This window comes from Cyprinus carpio, chromosome A14, assembly GCF_018340385.1.
Source record: "Cyprinus carpio isolate SPL01 chromosome A14, ASM1834038v1, whole genome shotgun sequence".
NCBI classification, from domain to species: domain Eukaryota; kingdom Metazoa; phylum Chordata; class Actinopteri; order Cypriniformes; family Cyprinidae; genus Cyprinus; species Cyprinus carpio.
The window spans coordinates 27,545,193-27,564,859 of NC_056585.1; the positions used below are offsets into that span (position 1 = coordinate 27,545,193).

Consider the following 19,667-nt stretch of genomic DNA (forward strand, 5'->3'; position numbering starts at 1 on the left):
ACTTACTCACATGCTTACTCATCGCATACATCGCTTCAAGGTTTAGCAAAAGGACACTGTAACTATATATGCATGCAATAACGTCTGCACCACAGCATTTCAGCTTATTAATAATCCATTCACAAACCAAATTCATGAACCCCTGCATTTTCTAGTTTGTGAAAACCAGTTTTATGATTTAATTAATTAGCCATTCTCATCCTAAATTCATGAACCCCTGCATTTTCTAGTTTGTGAAACCTTGACGTAATGTAATGTTTAATGCACTTCAACAAATGGAATATGTTTATATTTTTACAATAAAAATTTTCATTAGATCATACAGTTATCATGATAAAACGGCTAATACAGTGATATAATACTCTGGTCCTACACCCACCCAGAGATCAAACTATACTTCTGAACAGATCTGACTCATGGTCCCAACTGTACAACACACACAAAGGAGAATAAACTCAACCTGTGGAGAAAACCACGTTCTTGGAGATGAGTTTGTAGTCCACGATGGAGAACTGAGGCAGCTCGATCCTCTCCACCCCCGTGACGGCCCCGTCTCCCCCTCGCCAGTAAAACTCGATATCATCTGTGGTGTAGCCATCTGGAGGATCCAAACACAGGTGCGTTACGACAAACTCACATCCGAGCGCATCTCCATGCATATGAGGACAACAGAGGAGAAAATCAGCTCTGCATAAAGACTGACTTTGTGTTTTTCTTCCTCCTGCAACTAAGCTTTAAGGGACTTAATCAAAGAGAGAACAAAACAGGGCCTGAAAGGGTTTTAAAATTATCACTTTTTTGGTCTGTGAAAAGAAGTGGTGATCATTATCCTCAGGAGGTCCCTTTACAGTTTTTATATTATTAAGAAATTTGTTTTCTATTAATTTAATGGGGTTAGATTTGTTTTCAACCCTGTCACCAAAATGTGGGACATGACTAAATACAGTTTAAAACATTTTAGAAATAAATAGACAAAACTTATCCAATTAAAAAAAAAAAAAAAAAAATTAAAAAATGACACAAACATGGGTAACAGGGTTGTAAATATCACTCAGTGGACATCACTAAATTACATCACTTAATAGGTGGGACCAAAATTTTATTTATTTATTTATTTATTTATTTATTTATTTAAGTTATTGTTGTATTTCCCAGCTTGTTGTATTTAAAGATAAATATTTAATACTTTTTTCCCTACAATATTTTGGGTAACAGGGTTGAAGGTTGAGATGGACAAATATAATCAACAAGAAAAAAATGGAATAAGGTTGTTTATATGTAAAAAAAACAACAACAACAAAAAACATGTTACTTAGATCATGCAGTAGCCGGTGTTATTTTAGTATCATTCAGATACTACTATAGTTTTTATTGATATTTTGAATCAGTTTTTATTTTTTAGATTTTTTTTTTTTTTCAATTTTAATTTAGTTTCAATTCAGTTTTAGTAATTTTGTTGTGTGTTTTTGAATTTTTTTTTAAATGAAGTTATATTTTTGTAAAGTAACACATTTAGTAGTTAAAATAAGTAAATTAACAATATTATATATATATATATATATATATATATATATATATATATATATATATATTTATCATACATTATTTTAGTAGATTAAGTTAAACTAAATTAAAATGAGAAATTAAACTAACTGATTTTTCATATTTATTTATTTATTTATTTTATTTCAAGTAATAAAATATACGTTTTTTTTTAATGATTTTAAATTTAGATTGTTTTAGTTAAATATAGCAAGAGTGTAGGTTTGATTTTGGTCTCTGGATTTTGGTAGGAACGTAGCATCTCTACTAAACTCTACACCCTTGAACTATAGTAACCCTGGCAGTAACATTAGTTAAAATGTAAAAATGTGTTTTTCCACAATTAATGAAAAATTTATTTAGTATATTGTCAAAATTATGATGTTGTGTGAACTTTTCAATTCAAGAAGGTCAGCCTCTGAGGTGGGAAAGACTAAAATCTCCATTTTAAGGGGGAACAGACTCTTGAAACCAGCTCTGTTTCATGTCAGGACATATTTTTAGATAACAGTTAATCTAACGTATCCAACAAAAAGCGTGGGATTCGTGATTTTAATACTTTACATAAACCGACAGGATTGCAAAGTGCACATATTCATGGAAAGTGCAGTATAAATATTGAAGGTGACATTTAGATCTCAAAACAAGTGATCATTAAATGATGGTTATGAAACAGACGCACATCCACATCCGTGAAGGAATCTGTGCGTTTGCTTGTTCTCCGTCCTCGCTGAGGTTCCTTCCCCATCTGCACCAGTTTGACTGCGTGCAACTTATAATGAGAACCAGTGACCTATTTAGTGTATTGAATAATTAACGATGAGCTTCTGATTTCTTCATATTCAAGAGAGTTATCTCTGCTTGACTTAGCAACCAGGTACAGACTTAAAAAGCCCAGCAAAGCTGTAGGCCTCATAAAGCATTAATACAAAGATAACAAATACGGCTTTCTCATTCGGTATAATGGGCCAGAGAGCAACGTGAGGTAAATACGACAAGAGCTTGAGCCATGTGACAATCATAAGATGTGTCTTCCTAGCGTGGGAGCGTTTGGAGACCATCACCGCGTAAGGTTGTGTCGTGTTCACCCCGCTGTCTGAAAAGCCTTTTAAACGGAGAGCAGACGAAAGCGAGAAAGCACAAGAGAGAGAGCCGAGGACTCGAGAGAAAACTACTGTTGGACTGGTGTTTCACTTCCATTAAATCTATTATCTCTGTGCCACCGCGTCTGATTCTGTCAACTGAATGGCTGATTACTGTCAACAGATCACATTTACTGCCACAGCGCCATTATTCCCTCGGGGCCCTGAGAGAAACCAGAGGAAAAGGAATCCACATCAGAGGAGAGCGACTCGAGCCGAGAGCTTCTGCTGTTAAAAATGCATCAAGAATCAAGTTGATCAGGAAAAAGGAGGCTTAAGCTTGTGTCTCATTAGCTCGCATGAAAACACTTGCACTGCTGCACTGACATAATTACGGGAAAAACACGCAGTTGTGTGCGTGAAAGGGTGTGTGGGAGAGAAAATGACAGAAAGCACGGTTGCCAGGTGAACGCCAGTGGAATACGATTTGAATTTGAATTTTGAAAATGCATTCCATTTTTCATCAGCAACATATGAGACACTTTTAGAAACATTTGCTGAAATGAATGATCATTATTTAAAATTCTTCCTAGAGAAATTTGCATTAATGCTTAATTAATGAATTAATTAATTGCATTTATGAATGCTCTTCAGTTTATTATATTTTCTCTCTCTCTCTCTCTCTCTCTCAATATATATATCTATATATATATATATATATATCTGGCCATTTGATTCATATTTTGAACATTTTTTAAAATTATCTAGCAATAATACCCATTTTGTGATGTTTTATGGAAAAATGTACGTATTTTTTGGATGGCTGTATTGTTTTAGGCTGTTGTTTTTGCATGTTTTTTTTATGTGAAAGTTGGGTGTGATGTCTAAATGTTTGAGCTAAAATACTGTACACACTGTATAAGAAATTTACATGAATATTTAGTCTCAATTATTGATGTAATTTATGTTTGGACTAATATAATTTAACATAACTTTCAATGCAAAATTCTGTGGGGCTTGTGGCCCAATGTTGCCAAGTCCACGAGTGATTTGGAGTGATTTTTGCCAATTTTCACTGGAATGTGTTTGGGCTGTTTTTGTTATGCAGACCTGGCAACCCTGATGTTGCCAATTCAATTAAAATTTACAATTATGAAATAAAAGAGAGCCAATTCTTAAATTCTGAATTTTGCAACACCTTTAAGAAAACAGTGAAATTTTTATATCACTGAGATACTATTAGTTTTTATTAATATTTTGAATTTGTTTTTATTTTTTTATTAATTTTTTTCACATTTTTTGCTTTCAATTTAATTTTAGATTTAATTTTAGTAATTTTGTTGTGTTTTTTTGTAATTTGACATTAGTTGTTATTTATCATTTATTTATCTATTAGTTGTTTTTTTAATAAATCTATATATTTTTATTCATTTTTATTTAAGTTATTTTAGTATATCAAGTTAGCATTTCTAGTTGCTTTAGCAACTAGATTAAATAAAAATAAGTTGACTTTTTTATATTTTATTTCAAGAAACGAAAATGCTTTTTATGGTTATAGTTTTAGTTAACTAGAATAACTCTGAGAGGGAATGAGTGAAAGGAGAGGGAAAAGAGCTTGAAATGGAGGGATGGAGCGAGAGAACGAGGGGGAAAGAGAAAACAGCACAGTGTATTGGTAGCTGAAGGAAGTCAGGCCTGACCCTCAGTGTTTCTGTGCTGCTTAATGCTTCTGGCAACTTAATGATCAAACAGAGCCTGTGCCGGAGCATCACATCACAGCGCTGTAATCCAGCACTCCAGGGACAAAGATAAAACACTGAGAAGACCTCGCATTCTTCTCCTGTGTCTTTCAATTTTTACTACAAGAAAAATTGCGTTACACACAATTACAGGCAATAATGACAAATAGAAAGCCATTCATCTTAATAAAGAGGGAGATGATTAGCTGTTGTTATAGCTTTAAATGCATAATTTAGCACTGCTGTCATGGCACAGCTGAAAAACAGATCATCAGACGGGTCGGGGTAACAGATAACCCATAATTGCTTAAGCCTATGTTTCTAACATACTTTTCTTTTTAATCGGTTCTGTAATATCGGTTTACAGATCAATGCCAGCATTTGGTGGGTTTCTACAGACCCCAAAAACACCATTAAACCACTGTGTGTTCAACAAGAAACAAGACTGTCCAGGAAGAGTGGCTTTCTTAATGCATTGCTTTAACTGTTTACTGAACAGCCATTCACTATCAAACGTGACATGTACAGCATTTTAAGCTTAATGTTAAATAGTTACAGTCTAACATAAACATGAAATTAGATTTGCCATTAATGCTATTATATTTATGGCATAAATAAAAAAAAATGCCATTATAATATACATTATTATTATTATGACATATTTTATGGTTTTTAATAGTATTTTTCAATATAATGTTATGTTTTGATAAAACAAACTAAAATAAAAAACCTTCTGCATACTGGTTAAAGTGAATTATTATTATTATTATTATATTAACTATTTTATATATGGCATAAATAAATATATTACAATCATCCAGAAATAATAATAATATAATATTAATTATTATTATTATTATTACTACATATGTTATTGTTTTCAATATTTTTATAAAATGTTAAATAAAATAAAATGTTAATAAAACAAAATAAATTACAATAAAAATCATTCTGCATACTGGTTATCAGTAAATAATAATAATAACAATAATTTTAATATTATAATTATAATAATTATTGTGTTGTTGTTGTTGTTATTACATATATCATAACAATATACTATTTATAAATTACTATTGTCATTACTCTTTCCTATTATTAATAATAATCATACTAATTACTATTATAATTACATATTATACATTACATATTATTACATATTTTATTGCATTTAATAAAAATAATAAATGTAATTATTTTTCATTATTGTTTTTTTTTAATAAAATAAAATAAAATAAAATAAAATAAAATAAAATAAAATAAAATAAAATAAAATAAATAATTCTGCCTACTGGTTATCATTAGTGGTCTACCGATATATCGCCACGGCTGATATATCAGCCGATATTTGGCATTTTTAAATATTGGCATCGACCGATAAGTTTTTCTGTTTGGCCGATGCGTTGGAGGCAAGACTTTTATTTTGATGTCGCTGAGAGCTCCAGCGCCTGAGAACACAGCGCTCACATTCTCCCTACGGATAGAAATCTGTCTAACAATCAGAAAGAACTGTTAAACAAAGGAATTAAAATGTATACAAAAATTATTATAACGATTCCTATTATATTATTAGTAATAGAAAGGCAAACATCATAATACTTTCTCGTTTGCCGTCACCATTCAGCAAATACGCATTTACATCATTTAAACAAATCTTTGAATGGCTAATGAAAATTTAATTTCACAAACCTTGCAAACTTAGTCGAATCCAGCTGTGAGATCTTGTGACGTGTGCATGTGACCAGCAAGATCGCGTGTTCTCTGTGTGACTTTCGGTCCATGCAAATTGAATGCTTTAAACTTTAAATTCGTGATTTCAAATAATGCTGCGCTTTATGCATTCGCCACTGTCATATTCATGTAATTTTCACTGTGTGCTGTATGTAAAATGAGTGTTACCTTGGCTTTATTTGAAAAAATATGATTCCCAATGCACACAAACTTCCCAGAATATTGAGTGCCCTGTTGGTTACAGTTTACTTATATTTTACAAATTAATTTTTTTTAATCCATTTTCAAATGATTTTAAATTTCTTAAATATTAATTAAAATAAATACAATTATATCGGCTTTATATCGGCCACCCTGCTTTCCAAGATATCGGCATCGGCTGTCAAAAAAACAAAATCGGTCGACCACTAGTTATCATAAAAATAATTACTAGAAATATCGGTCCAAAAAACAATATCAGTTGACCTCTAATGAGGGTATTCATGAAAAACAGATGCATAGACCTGGTGCTGTGAATGTGAGCTGTGTCAAGAAGGACAAAAGGTGCAGCACTCACAGCTCTCGATCTCCAGCGTGCAGTTCTGCTCGTCCAGCGGGTATCGCCTCAGGTCCATCATACAGGCTGCAGTGGTGGTGATCCTGAATACAGAGCAGAGACAGGGGACTGTGGGGATTACTGATGCTTCTCAAGGACAAGAGCAGCCCTCCTCCCTCTTCTACACTGCTGGCTCACCACAAACAAACGGGCTGCAGATCTGTCTTCAGACTACGTTCCTGTTGCTCAAACAGTGGAGAACAGCGTCAGCAACACCAAGGTCATGGGTTTGATTCCCAGGCAGTGCATGAGCTGATAAATTGTGTACCTTCCATGCAATGCAAGTAGCTTTTGATAAAAGTGTCTGCCAAATGTAAGTACACGGTATAATGAGCAAGTATTAATTTTAACACAATCTTGAGTGGACAACCAAAGTCCTTGTTACCTGAAGAAACACAATCCTCTGAATCTGACCCCACTGCAGCAGCAAAGCCATTCTCACAGCAAATGAAAACCAGGTCTAGAAACTACAATTTAATAGATGCCTCTGAACTTCATGTGGGTTGTTAAAACTTCATCTGAAGAACTACTTATCTTTAATAATTTAGCACACAACTCAATACGAAATCCTTTTACTTAAATTCTCCAGCGGACGTTTTGGTTTCTCCTTTATAACCTCTTTTTACTTTGTCTCTTATGCTCACCAAGGCTGTGTTTATTCAAATACAATCAAATTTAAATCAAATGATCAAAAATTTTTTTTTACAATTTAAAGCAGCTGTTTTCTGTGTGAATATATTACTGTGTGAGAATATTATATACATTACTCCAGTCTTCAGTGTCACATGATCTTCAGAAATCATTCTAATATGCTGATTTGCTGCGCAAGAAACATTTCTGATTATTATCAATGTTGAAAACAGTTGTGCTGCACAATATTTTTGCGGAAACTGTGACACATTTCATTTTATTTATAAATAAATATCATGAATTATACATAACTTCAGTTAGTGTTCATTTGGTTAACGAAAACTATGACGAAAAATGTTTGTCAACAAGTTTTTTTCCCCTGACGAAAATGAGACGATGATGAGATGATAATAAAGTCATTAAACGATAACTGAGACCATATCAACATGCAATATCGTTGACTAAAAAATACGAGACTGAAGTGTAGTTAAAAGAACAAAAACTTTACCAAAATTTTTTTATTTTTGTTGAAAAAAGTGGAGCCAAAACATTTCAGACTGCTGTACAAGACTATAACTCTACAGTTAAATATCGCTTACAACATATACACAGATCACATCCCCCACAAACAGAGCTTTTCTTTTAAACGGATCCGTATGTAACTGCTTAGCTTTTTGCTTCATGCAATCTGGCAACCGTTCACATGTGCTCTCTCTGCGGAGACGCCATGATCTGAAACAAGTACTGGATACTGTACAAGTAAGCTGGAGTTCAGCGATCTCCGTTTGAGGTATTCTGCTTAAATCAATCTGGAATGAATGGAAATACTATTAGGAATTTCTCTGTTATAATATCTGAAAGTAGGTTTTTGTTATGCCAGTTTTCGTAACGTAGACAGGGTGAGTGTAAATCTGAAGTCTTAAGTGTTTATTTAGCCTCTAATTGATATCCTGTTATAAATCTGTACACTAATGTTAGATGAGGTGAAATAAACCATGCATACGAGACGATGTTCTGTTGATTTGTGATTATTGGTGAAAGAGCAACTTCTGATGAAATGACAACAATCATTGCAATTAAAACTGAGCAAAATAATAATTCTGATCATTTTAACCATTATACAGTAAGACATAAATGTGTAATTTTCCACTGACTAAAACTAGAGACTAAAATGCTCAGACATTTAGTCGACTAAACCTAAAACAGGCCAAGTTGACTAAATATGATAAAAACTAAAAGTTACATTTGACACAGGACTAAGACTAAATTAAAAATAGCTGACAAAATGGACACTAACTTCAATATTATAAAACACTATAAATATAAATCATTTTACTTTTAATTTGAATAAATAATTGTATATTTCTACTCAATTTTGTGAATTACCATCAGTCAGTAGCCATCATGATTAAATTATAAAAAAAAAAATAAAAAAAAAAAATCATTTCATTTTTTTCCAGTTGTTACCAAGTAGGTTATGGTTTATTATGGTTTGTCAGCATCTCTTTCTTTGCTGACCAAGATAACATTTGGGGTCAGTAAGATTGTTTTTGGTGAAAGAAATTAATACTTTTATTCATCAAGGCTGCATTAAATTGATCAAGTGTGACGTTAAAGACATTTATAATGTTTAAAAAAAAAACCTGTTCCAAATAAATTCTGCTCTTTTTGATTTAATGTAAAGCAACAATTTTTTTTTTTATTATTTAAATTTTTTTTTTTTTTTTTTGTGGATTGCAATTTTTACCGTATAGAGGTCTGTTTTGTCTCTTTGTTCCCGGTCATAAATCAGCATGCTAAAAACATGATACTCCTGAGGTTCCTACTGCATCGTCCCACAATCACAGTTCCACAGGAAGCACTGGAAGAACTGGGAGCTCTGGGAAATCAGGAAATCAGGCCAAGATGGCAGAGGTAAAAATAACAGGCTATTTATAGGTCACTACATCATCAGCAAAAGTCTCAGTGCGTTTGGGTGTCTAAGAGATGGATGGATGAGAGTCATTGGTCCATCTATCCATTAAGCTTTGGTGTTTCTGGAAGCGTGTTGTTGGGAAGCTGTGAGAAGAATTCGAGGTGGAGTTGATCAGCCTCTTTCTCTGTCTCTCTCGATTCCTCCATCCCTCCTTACCATCTCTGAAACCCTCTCATCTTCTCCTTCTCTTTCCATCATCCATCTTTCTTTCACTACATACAACATATCTCTTTTTCTCTATGTTGGCACTGGGTTCGTTTATGACAATAACTTTCATTAATCATCAACAAGCTTGAATGATGACATTTATTCAGCACACGCTCAGATCAGTCTGCCATCTGTCTAAGAACAATTGATTAGACACTACTGTTCAAAAGTCTGGGGTAATTTTTAAAAGAAATTAATGTTTTTATTCATCAAGGATGCATTAAGCATAAAGTGACAGTAATGGCATTTATAATGCTACAAATAAATGCTGTCTGTTCTTTTGAACTTTCTATTCATCTGTGAATCAGAAATGTTTCTTGAGCAGCAAATCAGCATATCAGAATGATTTCTGAAGATCATGTGACACTGAAGACTGGAGTAATGATGCTGAAAATTCAGCTGCGCATCACAGAAATAAATTACATTTGACATTATATATTTTCAGAGAAAACAGATTTAAATTAAAATAATATTTCTCTGTTTTCACTGTAGTTTTGATCAAAAAGATGCAGCCTCGGTGAGCAGAAGAGACTTATATTCAGTTTAAATATATATTAATGTATAATTTCTGTTTAAAGTTTTGATGCTTTTGAATTAAAACTAGTAATAATGAACACTATTTCATCAATAATTTTGTCTAGTTGTGGACTTGCTTTGTACAGTTATAATGTAGATGCCACTTAAGACTTTTCCTTTAAACATGCATTATTCGTGAGAGAAAAAATAACTAGTACGATATAAAGGAGAAAGCAAAGAAACAAATCCATATTAAAGCAATGACATTATAACCTGGATGAGTGTTTTTTTCATCAGAGGGGGTAATATGATTTATTTGTCAGGTGTTATTATTGCCCCCAACCACTCTGATTTCTATTAAAAGTGATATAATGATCTAGTCTTTCTCATTATAAGTCTATTTATTGCTGAAAACACGTTAGTTGTACTAAGAGATAGTAGGTATATTTGTAGCACTCTGTGAGCTAGGAAGAAAAACGTAAACAGATTTTGCCCCCAGTCTCTCTATTTCTCTGCTCTCCGTCTCACTGTGACCTGCTGCTTACTGCTTGATTTGTATCCGCTTGAAGAGGGCTTGGCTCAATATATTAAGAGCAGAAGGAAGCTAGGCCTGACCCTCACCGGTTTAGTGCCGCTTAACGCCTCTGGCAGCTTGTATCAGCTTGAAAAGGGTCTGAGGAATAAAAGTCGGAGCTGTTTACTCCCTAGTGCTGCTAGACTGCTACTTCCCTGCATTGAAACCCACCAACGCCGAGATCTTCTCATCCACATGCATTCAAGAGCGTTCTTTTTACCAGCACACTAGACTTCATCTATCCATCTATCACTGGTGGACGCAGCACTACGGTTTCCCCGCACACCGCACAGGTTCATGTAAGGGTTGGGTACAGACCCCAAGGCAGCATGTGTACCTTTATTCCAAACGACCTTGTTTACTAAGGCTTGTGCTGCAACACACCACGCAGGGGTCTGACTAAATTACATTGTGATGATGGCGAGAGGACGAGATGAAAACAGCAGCCAAAATGGTAGTCCTGAATTGGATCAAGGATTTAGCAAACTAAACTACTGGAATGTGATTTTTTTTAACACTCTGGTGCTGTTTATTCATTCTTGACAGAAAATTTAGATTTTTTTTTCTTCAATAATAATCTTCAGCCAAATGTCTTCTTTAAAAAGAGATCTTAATTTGACCACAACGTGAACAACACCAAAGGTCTAAAAAGTATAGTGATTGTTTTGATGGTGAAAAATGGTTTCTATATGGTTGAAGGAAAGGGGCTAAAAGAAATTAATAAAAATACACTTGATGTCAACAGACATGGAAAGTCATTTGAGTGCACATACACATATAATGTATACACACAGACTAGGAATGTGCACTAGAAAGTGTTTCTGCATAGCACTAAAGATACAAGGGTCATGGGTTTGATTGCCAGAAAATGCATGAACTGATAAAATGTGTACTTTGAATGCAATATAAGTTGCTTTTGATAAAAATGTGCCAAATGCAAAAAAATAAATAAATAAATAAATAATGATAATAAAAAAATAAATTAAATCAATGTGCATATACAGACTAGGAGTGTGCATTAAGAAAGTGTAAAGCATAGCATTAAAAACTACAGTCGCTTTGCAATCTATACTTAAAACTACAGTCGCTTGAGAAAAAAAAAAGTGTTTTGAATGCAATATAAGTTGCTTTGGATAAAAGCATGTCAAATGCAAAAAAAAAAGAAAAAAAAAGAAAAAATAACTAAATAAATTAAATCAAGCCAATTTAGAGTTCATATTGAATTTAACCACCACATATTTGTTTTTAAACATAAATGTACAAATAAATGAATTTTTGCAAACAACAAAAAAAAAATAACAATATTTAAAAAAATCATTCTCATAGGGAAAGGCTGAAAAAGGACATGTCACAAAGATCAGACCATTTACTTTTATTTTACTTTAATATAGATTTCTTTTGAGATCCTGCTAGGACGCTATTGACAGAATCAGACATAAAGGTGTGAGAGAAGGACATGGTATTGAATTTTGCTACCAGTTTAGCAATTTTCCTTGCAGTGATGCCTCTATTTGAGTTTTCCTGTTGCCTCTGGTATATTCACCTACCTTTACACAGAAAGAAGGCACAGTTATGCGTGATTGCTCAAAATAAATATAAATAGAAGCTGTCCTATTCTGCCCTTAGACAGATCTTCAAGTTGCTGGAAAAAAAAATAACACCAGCCAATGCACTTCACCTCCATATAACAGGCATCCTTTTCTGTAAATGAGAATTAATGATAATGTCTCAATTTTATTGTGTGGCTCATCCACTGTAAATGAGAAGGTAAACAGAAGACCTCTTCTTCTCTCAGACACTATGTGTAGTAATTTAGATTTGCTTATGTCTATTATGTCCTAAATTAGTCAGCTGCATTTAGACAGAAGTGACCCTAACTGTGCTGTAACGCTTCTTAATTGGGCCTAGTACATAGCCTTGCTGAACACCTCATAGTGTGTGCTTAAGTTATGCTGTGTACTAAAACGCTGTGAATGGGACACATCACAACACAATAAGCTGATCACTGCTAAAACTATACTTGAAATGTTGGTTTAATTCAGACAGAAGACATTTTGTTTACATTTAAACAAAGAAGTTTATCCGACTCTAGTCTCAGCCTAAGATAGCGATGATTTCTTTATACACATTGCACACAAAAGCAGAAAGCACTTTCGATCTGGCAATTTTGATCTCATTGGCTGAATTTACACAACTTCCAGGAGTGAAGGCACACAGGTTTCTTACCAGTCCATATGAAAACAGAGCAGTGTTTAAAAAAGTAATACCCTTATGAAAATTAACCATGGTTTTACTGTAAATAAAACAAAAAAAGAAAATATGGTTACTATAGTTAAACCATGACCACAAATTAACCGTAGCTACACTAACAGTAGTTTAACAATGGTATTTGTAATAAAACTGTGATTATATAAATGGTAATAAATCCGCCAAAAAAAACATGGTTACTTAACCTTTACTTTAATAAAACTGTGGTTAATTTTCATAAGGGTAGTGTCAACATAACACGTTTTTTGGGAAAGAACTAATCACTGGATTGAGTTTTGTTTGATTCATTCATTAGCAATTAATGTTTTTTTTTTTTTTTTAATAAAAATTCAACAGATAGCATTTTACATGTCAGTTTGACAGTCTTTTTGTGTTTAAGTGTATGATTCTTGGCCAGAATAAGCAGCAATGCGGATCAATTACTCCACAACTGATTTTAAATCAACACTGTACAATGCATAAAAAAGTTTCTTGTATCTTTAAAGGCTACAACCAATGAAAGTTCAGTTTGAAACTAAATGAACATATAAATGTCTTTGGTATAATAATAGAAAATATTTGACATTAATCCATTAAAACAAGGACGGCACAGACTGCTAAGCTGTAACATGATTCACTTGTTGTATTATGACTCAGAAATTGTATTTAAGCCTGTGTATTTTCATCTCCTGGCCAGCGTTTGTGTTATTGGTTGAAGTCTTTTAGGAGCAAGATAATCAGATCAACCTGTCTGTGCTAAATTGTCAGACTGGGCTCAGACAGCTATAGAAGAGCGCTGTTATTTTCTTCTTCTCCTGGTAATTGAGGAACATGCTTTGGCAGGCTTAGAGGAGCAGGGCACCCAAGGAACACGGACAACACACCCCCACTCACCACAAACACACACTCCCATACGCATTTACAAACCCAGAAAGCCCATCTTCCAACACTCTTTTGTGTCAAACTGCAACAGAGCACAGATTCGCACTAAATTTCAGATGTCACAGAAGAGAATGCTCTATTACTGCCTCCTCAACACATGCTCACACACACACACACACATACATGCGGCCGCAGCCGGCGCTGTCTCACTTGCGAAGGTCTTCATTGACAAAGTAGCGCGCTGGCAGTCCCAGCAGCAATGTTCTTCGGGCCAGGTCACGGCACTCTCACACATTCCCATCAATGTTTCATCATGTGCATTTAGTGTTTCTCCATGCAGTCTGTTATGTAAAAATAGCTTATGTATGTGGGCACTTACATAATGAAGCGTTATAAATTATATTTATTGATTTCGGTCGCCTTAATAGCAGTGAATTATCTGCTGCAATGCAGATATTTAATTTTTAAGCACTCTTCTGATAAGGACACTGCTGTCAGGCTGAGGAACAGAACGCACAATGTGCAGCTTTGGAATTAGCAACAACAATTTCATCCCTTCTAAACATAGACAGCGATGTTGAGTCATTTACACCGGCATAATGCATCAGCAGCCAGGGAAAATAAAAACAGGCCTCTAAACACATTGTGAACGCGTTATGTGGGTGGTTTGCAAATAGTTTGCACGGACAGAATGATGAGAGGAGTCAAGCATGATTACGGGTCGATAACGACAGTGACGATGACCTCAAAGGACGTACCTTAATCCGTAGAGCACAGTGCCGTCGGGATGCAGGCGTATCATTCGGTTCTTGACTGTCACTCCGTGAACGAAGGATTTCTTATCGTTGAGGAAGTAGGTGTCGGGCACCCACAGCTGGTCAGCCACGCGGTTATCCAAGGTTAGATTCAGAGGGATCTCCGTGTATGACAAGCGCTTGTCTCGCCAAGCCTGCTGGAAATACATGGTCAGGGTGTAGTCCTAAAAAAAAAAGAGGAAAATTTGGAGAAGATAAGATCACGAAGACTACTGGGAAATACAACGTTCTTTCTATCTCTCTCTGTCCCCTCTCTGCATTTGAGTTTAATTTCAAGTTCAATTTGATGTTTCCAGGTATTTAAAGAAATATGGGCATGCATGAACATGCAACCATTGCATGTTCAAAAAGCTGAGGTCTGTAAGATTTTTTTTTGTATTTTATTGTATTGGAAAGAAATATCTGCTCACCAAGAATGCATTTATTTGATCAGAAACACAGAAAAACAGTAATACCATAAAATGTTATTAGACTATAAAAAATTATTTTCTATTTTTATATATTTTAAAATTATTTTAACATGATAATTTGTTGCTTAAGAAATATTTCTTAGTATAATCAATGATGAAAACAGTTGTACTGCTTAATATTTTATTGGAAACCATGATATTTAAATAAGAGCTAAAAACACCGTACCAATAATATAAATTGTCTGTCTGATTAGTTACTAACTGTTGTTGAGCTGTTTTTATTAACATTCACCATCTTTCAGATCATTCTTTTTTTAAAAAAACACACGCTTACATACTATAATTGTTTTTGAGCGCTTTTATTAACATTCACCATCTTTCAGATCATTAGTCAACAAATCCTCGTTAAACACTGCAGGTGGTGTCAGGCTCGCAGATGCACCTTTTAATTTAACCCAGCTGAATGCTCACTAAAAACCGCCTCGCTCACAAATCACTCTGTGTTTCAAGTCATTACAATTTCATTTCGATTCGGATGTGACCACAAGTGATGATGTCTGAGTGTGTGAGATGTTTACTTTGTAATTAACCCATCCATTCCCACCCGTCAGGATGATATGTTATCGAGCACTGTCCCACTGACGGGCCGATCAGCCAATCACAGACAAGCATCAGCTGATGCATTATGCTCATATTTTGTCAAATTTCTCATTTTAATTCTGTACCATCCATTATTTTCTCATCTGTACTGTTTATGAGCATGCATTTTCTCTTGCCTCCTGGGGTGAAAAGCCCCTGATTTTATCTGGGGTTTGTTTCGGGAGTGCTGTGGATGTGTTTATCAGTGTGGCCAGAGGATGAGGGGGCAGTGGGCTGGCTGAACGCTGGCAAGCGGTTTCTAGCCCCATATTTATCTCTCTGTGCTTCTCCAGCGGTGACCTGTGAGGAAACTCTAAAAACTGTCAATCGCCTTCCACCAAAAATAACCAGCACACTTGATAAAGTTACTCTCAGGCATTAAAGGACAAAACCTCCCTCTGATTCAAAAGCCAATGGAAGAACCAGCTGCGACTCACACTGTCCTGCATGTGCACATTCACTTCAGCATGAGCAAACACAGGCTAAACACATCTGAACACACACCCCACGACAGATCCTGTACACAAATGAACACTACTATAGTTTTTGGACCACATTTCTGTTACTGAAAATTAGACTAGACTGATAAGAATACAAATTACTGATAACCAAGATATGACTTCATAAAACCCCTAATGAGCATGCAAATGGTCCATCATCAGCCGTCGACTCTCATAATATCCTCCAATCTCCAGCATTTGTTATTATGCGTAGAAGAGGTTGAGGATGGTGCTGAGCATCGACGCTGCAGGGTTCCCTCAGGAGAAGCATCAGAATCACTTCAGCAAACTCTTAAAGGGACAGTTCACCCAAAAATTAAAATGAGCTGTTAATTTACTCGCTCTCGAGCCATCAAAGATGTAGGTGACTTTTTCTCTTCAGCAGAACAGTGAAGAAGAAACTGAATGCATGGTCATTGGTGCTTCATTAAATGTTAACTATATATTGAGTTCTTATGAAGAGAAATGATCGGTCTATTTCCTGTAATCCAGAGCCTCAGGCAAAAGAAAAATTACTCAACAAAAAATCACTCAAAAGTCCTCAGTGATGTCAGGTTCACAAACGAATCATTCTTTTGAACCGGTTCTTTTTAGTTCTTGCTCGAGCAGCACAGATCTGCAAGTTACTCAATCAAAACTCACTTTCAGATGCCTGACAGTCACTCCGACTAGAAATGAGCAGAAATACCAGCATATCTGATCCTGTGACGAATGAATCATTCAGTGCTCCAGAACTGAAGAAACAGTTCAACTCGGACTGAAGACCGATGAGCCGCTGATATTCACATGCATGAACCGAACACTTGAATGAAGGACAAAATAAAGGTTTTTATGGTTTCTCATAGTTGTCTCACAACTGTCTGACTTACTTTCTCGTGTACAACAAATTGTTTAGTTAACTTGACTTGACTTGACTTTAACTTTATTAATCCACGAAGGGAAATTTAGATGTCATAGCAGCACAACCATACAATGAATAAATTAAAACAACTTTAAAACAATATTCACAAACAACATAAAAACTTGTTCTCCAGTATCAAGTTGCAAAGCATTGTAATTATATACAAAAACATAAATCCTAAAAAGTATGTCATCTTAAATAACACTGATTATACAACCTAATTGCCGTTGGGAAAAAAGACTTCCTATAACGCTCCCTGTAACAGCGTGGATGGATCAGTCTTAAGCTGTGGGTACTGATAAAATCACGGACTATTTCATTTAAAGGATGGCAATCATGATTCATCATCGAATAGAGTTTCCCAATCATTCTATCCTGCATTATCACCTCAAAGGTGGGTAACACACTCCCTACGACAGAACCTGCCTTCTTTATTAGTTTATTTAACTTATTCTTCTCCTTTTCTAGCAGTCCCCCTCCCCAACTTGTGGCAGAGTACAATATCACAGATGAGACCACAGAGTCATAGAAGGTCTTAAGTAATACATGACTTACACCATAGGACCTCAGTCGCCTTAACAAATGAATACGACTTTGACCTTTCTTATAAACATGCATCGTGTTGTCAGACCAATTGAGCTTATTATTCAAATATACACCCAAATACTTGTACGTTTTTACAATCTCAACTTCTGACTCTCTTATTTTTACTGGTTACCAACTTCTTCCATTGAAGACAGTAAGCTATACAGGTTTGGACTGACATGAGGGTGAGTAAATAATGCAAGTATTTTAATTTTGAACTATCTGTTTAATAAAACCCTATTCATCATGTCTGCTTACGGAAACATTCTGGGAATAAATTCCATGCCATGTTGATAAACCTGATAAAATCAAGAAGAATGAAAAAAATTACAGAGACTTTATTTCACTAAAGGGGTATTTCATATTAAAAAAATGGTGCATTCCAGTTGACCGAAAGTGAACTGCAAAGTGTACTTCACAGGGTATATTCCACCATCCTGTGAGATACCAGTACAAATGCATAGAGAATAAGGGTCCATCAATACATCTCTCACAGAATGTGGAGAAAGAAATTCACCCACTAGTAAATTCACATCACTCCAGTACTTAAAGACGTCTGACTGAAATAAACAAGGTTAAAATGATTTGAGGCTTGAGTTTAATTAATCCCAGGTGTGGCTTGTACGTGGCTGTTTGCAGGTATAAAGTGCAATGGTTAAATAAGATAAAATACACATCTAATATAACTAAATCAAGTTTATTTTATTATTAATCAGCGCAACACTCTGTTTAGCGCTGTCTAATTTATTTGCATTAAATTAATAACACATGATTGTGTTATATACAGATATCTATTAAATGAAAGTATTGTCATTTATATTACATTACATTTATGAATTTGCAGAAATAACTCATTTTGTCATCTTCGACAGGGAGCAGAGAAGAGTGAATACTCCGTAGGGACCCTGTCAAGTGGAACACAACTTTGCTTTCCTTCGAGGGAAACAGAAAGAGACGTTATAAAGAATATTTATGCTGCTCTCAAGCATAAAATGAAAGCAAAAAAGAACCAGCAGCTTTCAAGCAAGAAAAAGAACTAAAAAACACCATGAAAGTGATCCATGCGACTTGTGACTTATTTTTCACCAAAAATAAATACATTTTAGTTTTGTGTGACGTGAAAAACAAAAGTCACTAAAAAACTAGTCTTCCACCATTTCGGTAAATTTATATATGTTATGTACAGTAACGCAGGTAATGCATAGAAGTAATGCAAGTTACGTAATCAGATTACTTTTTTTTCAAGTAACTAGTAAAGTAATGCATTACTTTTAAATGTAAAAATTTAATTTAAGTTTATCACATTTTTCCTGTCACTGTGTTGAGAGAAATCAGGAAAAAGTGCAGAGGCACAGGGCCTTTACAGTTGTCAAAAATATAACTTTTGGGTTTTTTGTTATAAAAAAAATAAAATAATAAATAATCAAGCTCAGCCCATGTGATAAAAAGTAACGCAAAAGTAACATAATGCATTACGTTCCATAAAAGTAACACAATTAGTTACTTTTTCATGGAGTAATGCAATAGTGTAATGCACTACTTTTTAAAGTAACTTTTCCTAACACTGGTCAATGATGTCAAATATCATTGCTTCTTGTGCATTGCATGGATACAGGAAGTCAGATTTCATAGATAAATTGATGAAGGTTGCTCCCACAAATCTATCATTTTATTTCAGAAGAATTGATATACAGTACGCAAGACATGAGGACCACTTTAGTCATCATATGGAAAAGAGCAACATGAACATTCTGCTAAATGTCTGCTTTTGTGTTCCATGTAAGAAAGATTGTGTTTGGAGCAGCATGAGGTTGGGTAAACTATCCACAGAATTTTCATGTTTGGATGAACTAAGCCTTTGATAACGAACGACGATTTGCGCTATGCATGAAACAATGTTATGATGATATTCATGCCAAATGATATTCCACCATTCTGAGCTTTTTAAACACAGCGTTCCAGTGAAACAGGACTACATATTGCATATGCTGATGTATTACGGTTATTAATCACAAAGACGAAAACTGGAGAAAAATGTAAAAACAAACTGACTGTAGGTTAACATTTTTAGGAAAAGAGGTTAAATATAAGTTTTTT

General features: G+C 34.5%; 1 protein-coding gene across 2 annotated transcripts in view; it reads right to left on the reverse strand.

The window, feature by feature from the left end:
- Nucleotides 1-19,667, reverse strand: part of gabrb2a (gamma-aminobutyric acid type A receptor subunit beta2a) — a 39,323-nt gene that overhangs the window by 9,392 nt on the left and 10,264 nt on the right. For both annotated transcript variants that reach the window (XM_042770429.1, XM_042770428.1), the window contains exons 4-6: nucleotides 14,479-14,699; nucleotides 6,651-6,733; nucleotides 461-598 (exon numbers count right to left, since the gene is read on the reverse strand). In XM_042770429.1, the coding sequence (XP_042626363.1) occupies nucleotides 461-598; nucleotides 6,651-6,733; nucleotides 14,479-14,699 (442 nt within the window). The remainder of the gene's footprint in view (nucleotides 1-460; nucleotides 599-6,650; nucleotides 6,734-14,478; nucleotides 14,700-19,667) is intronic.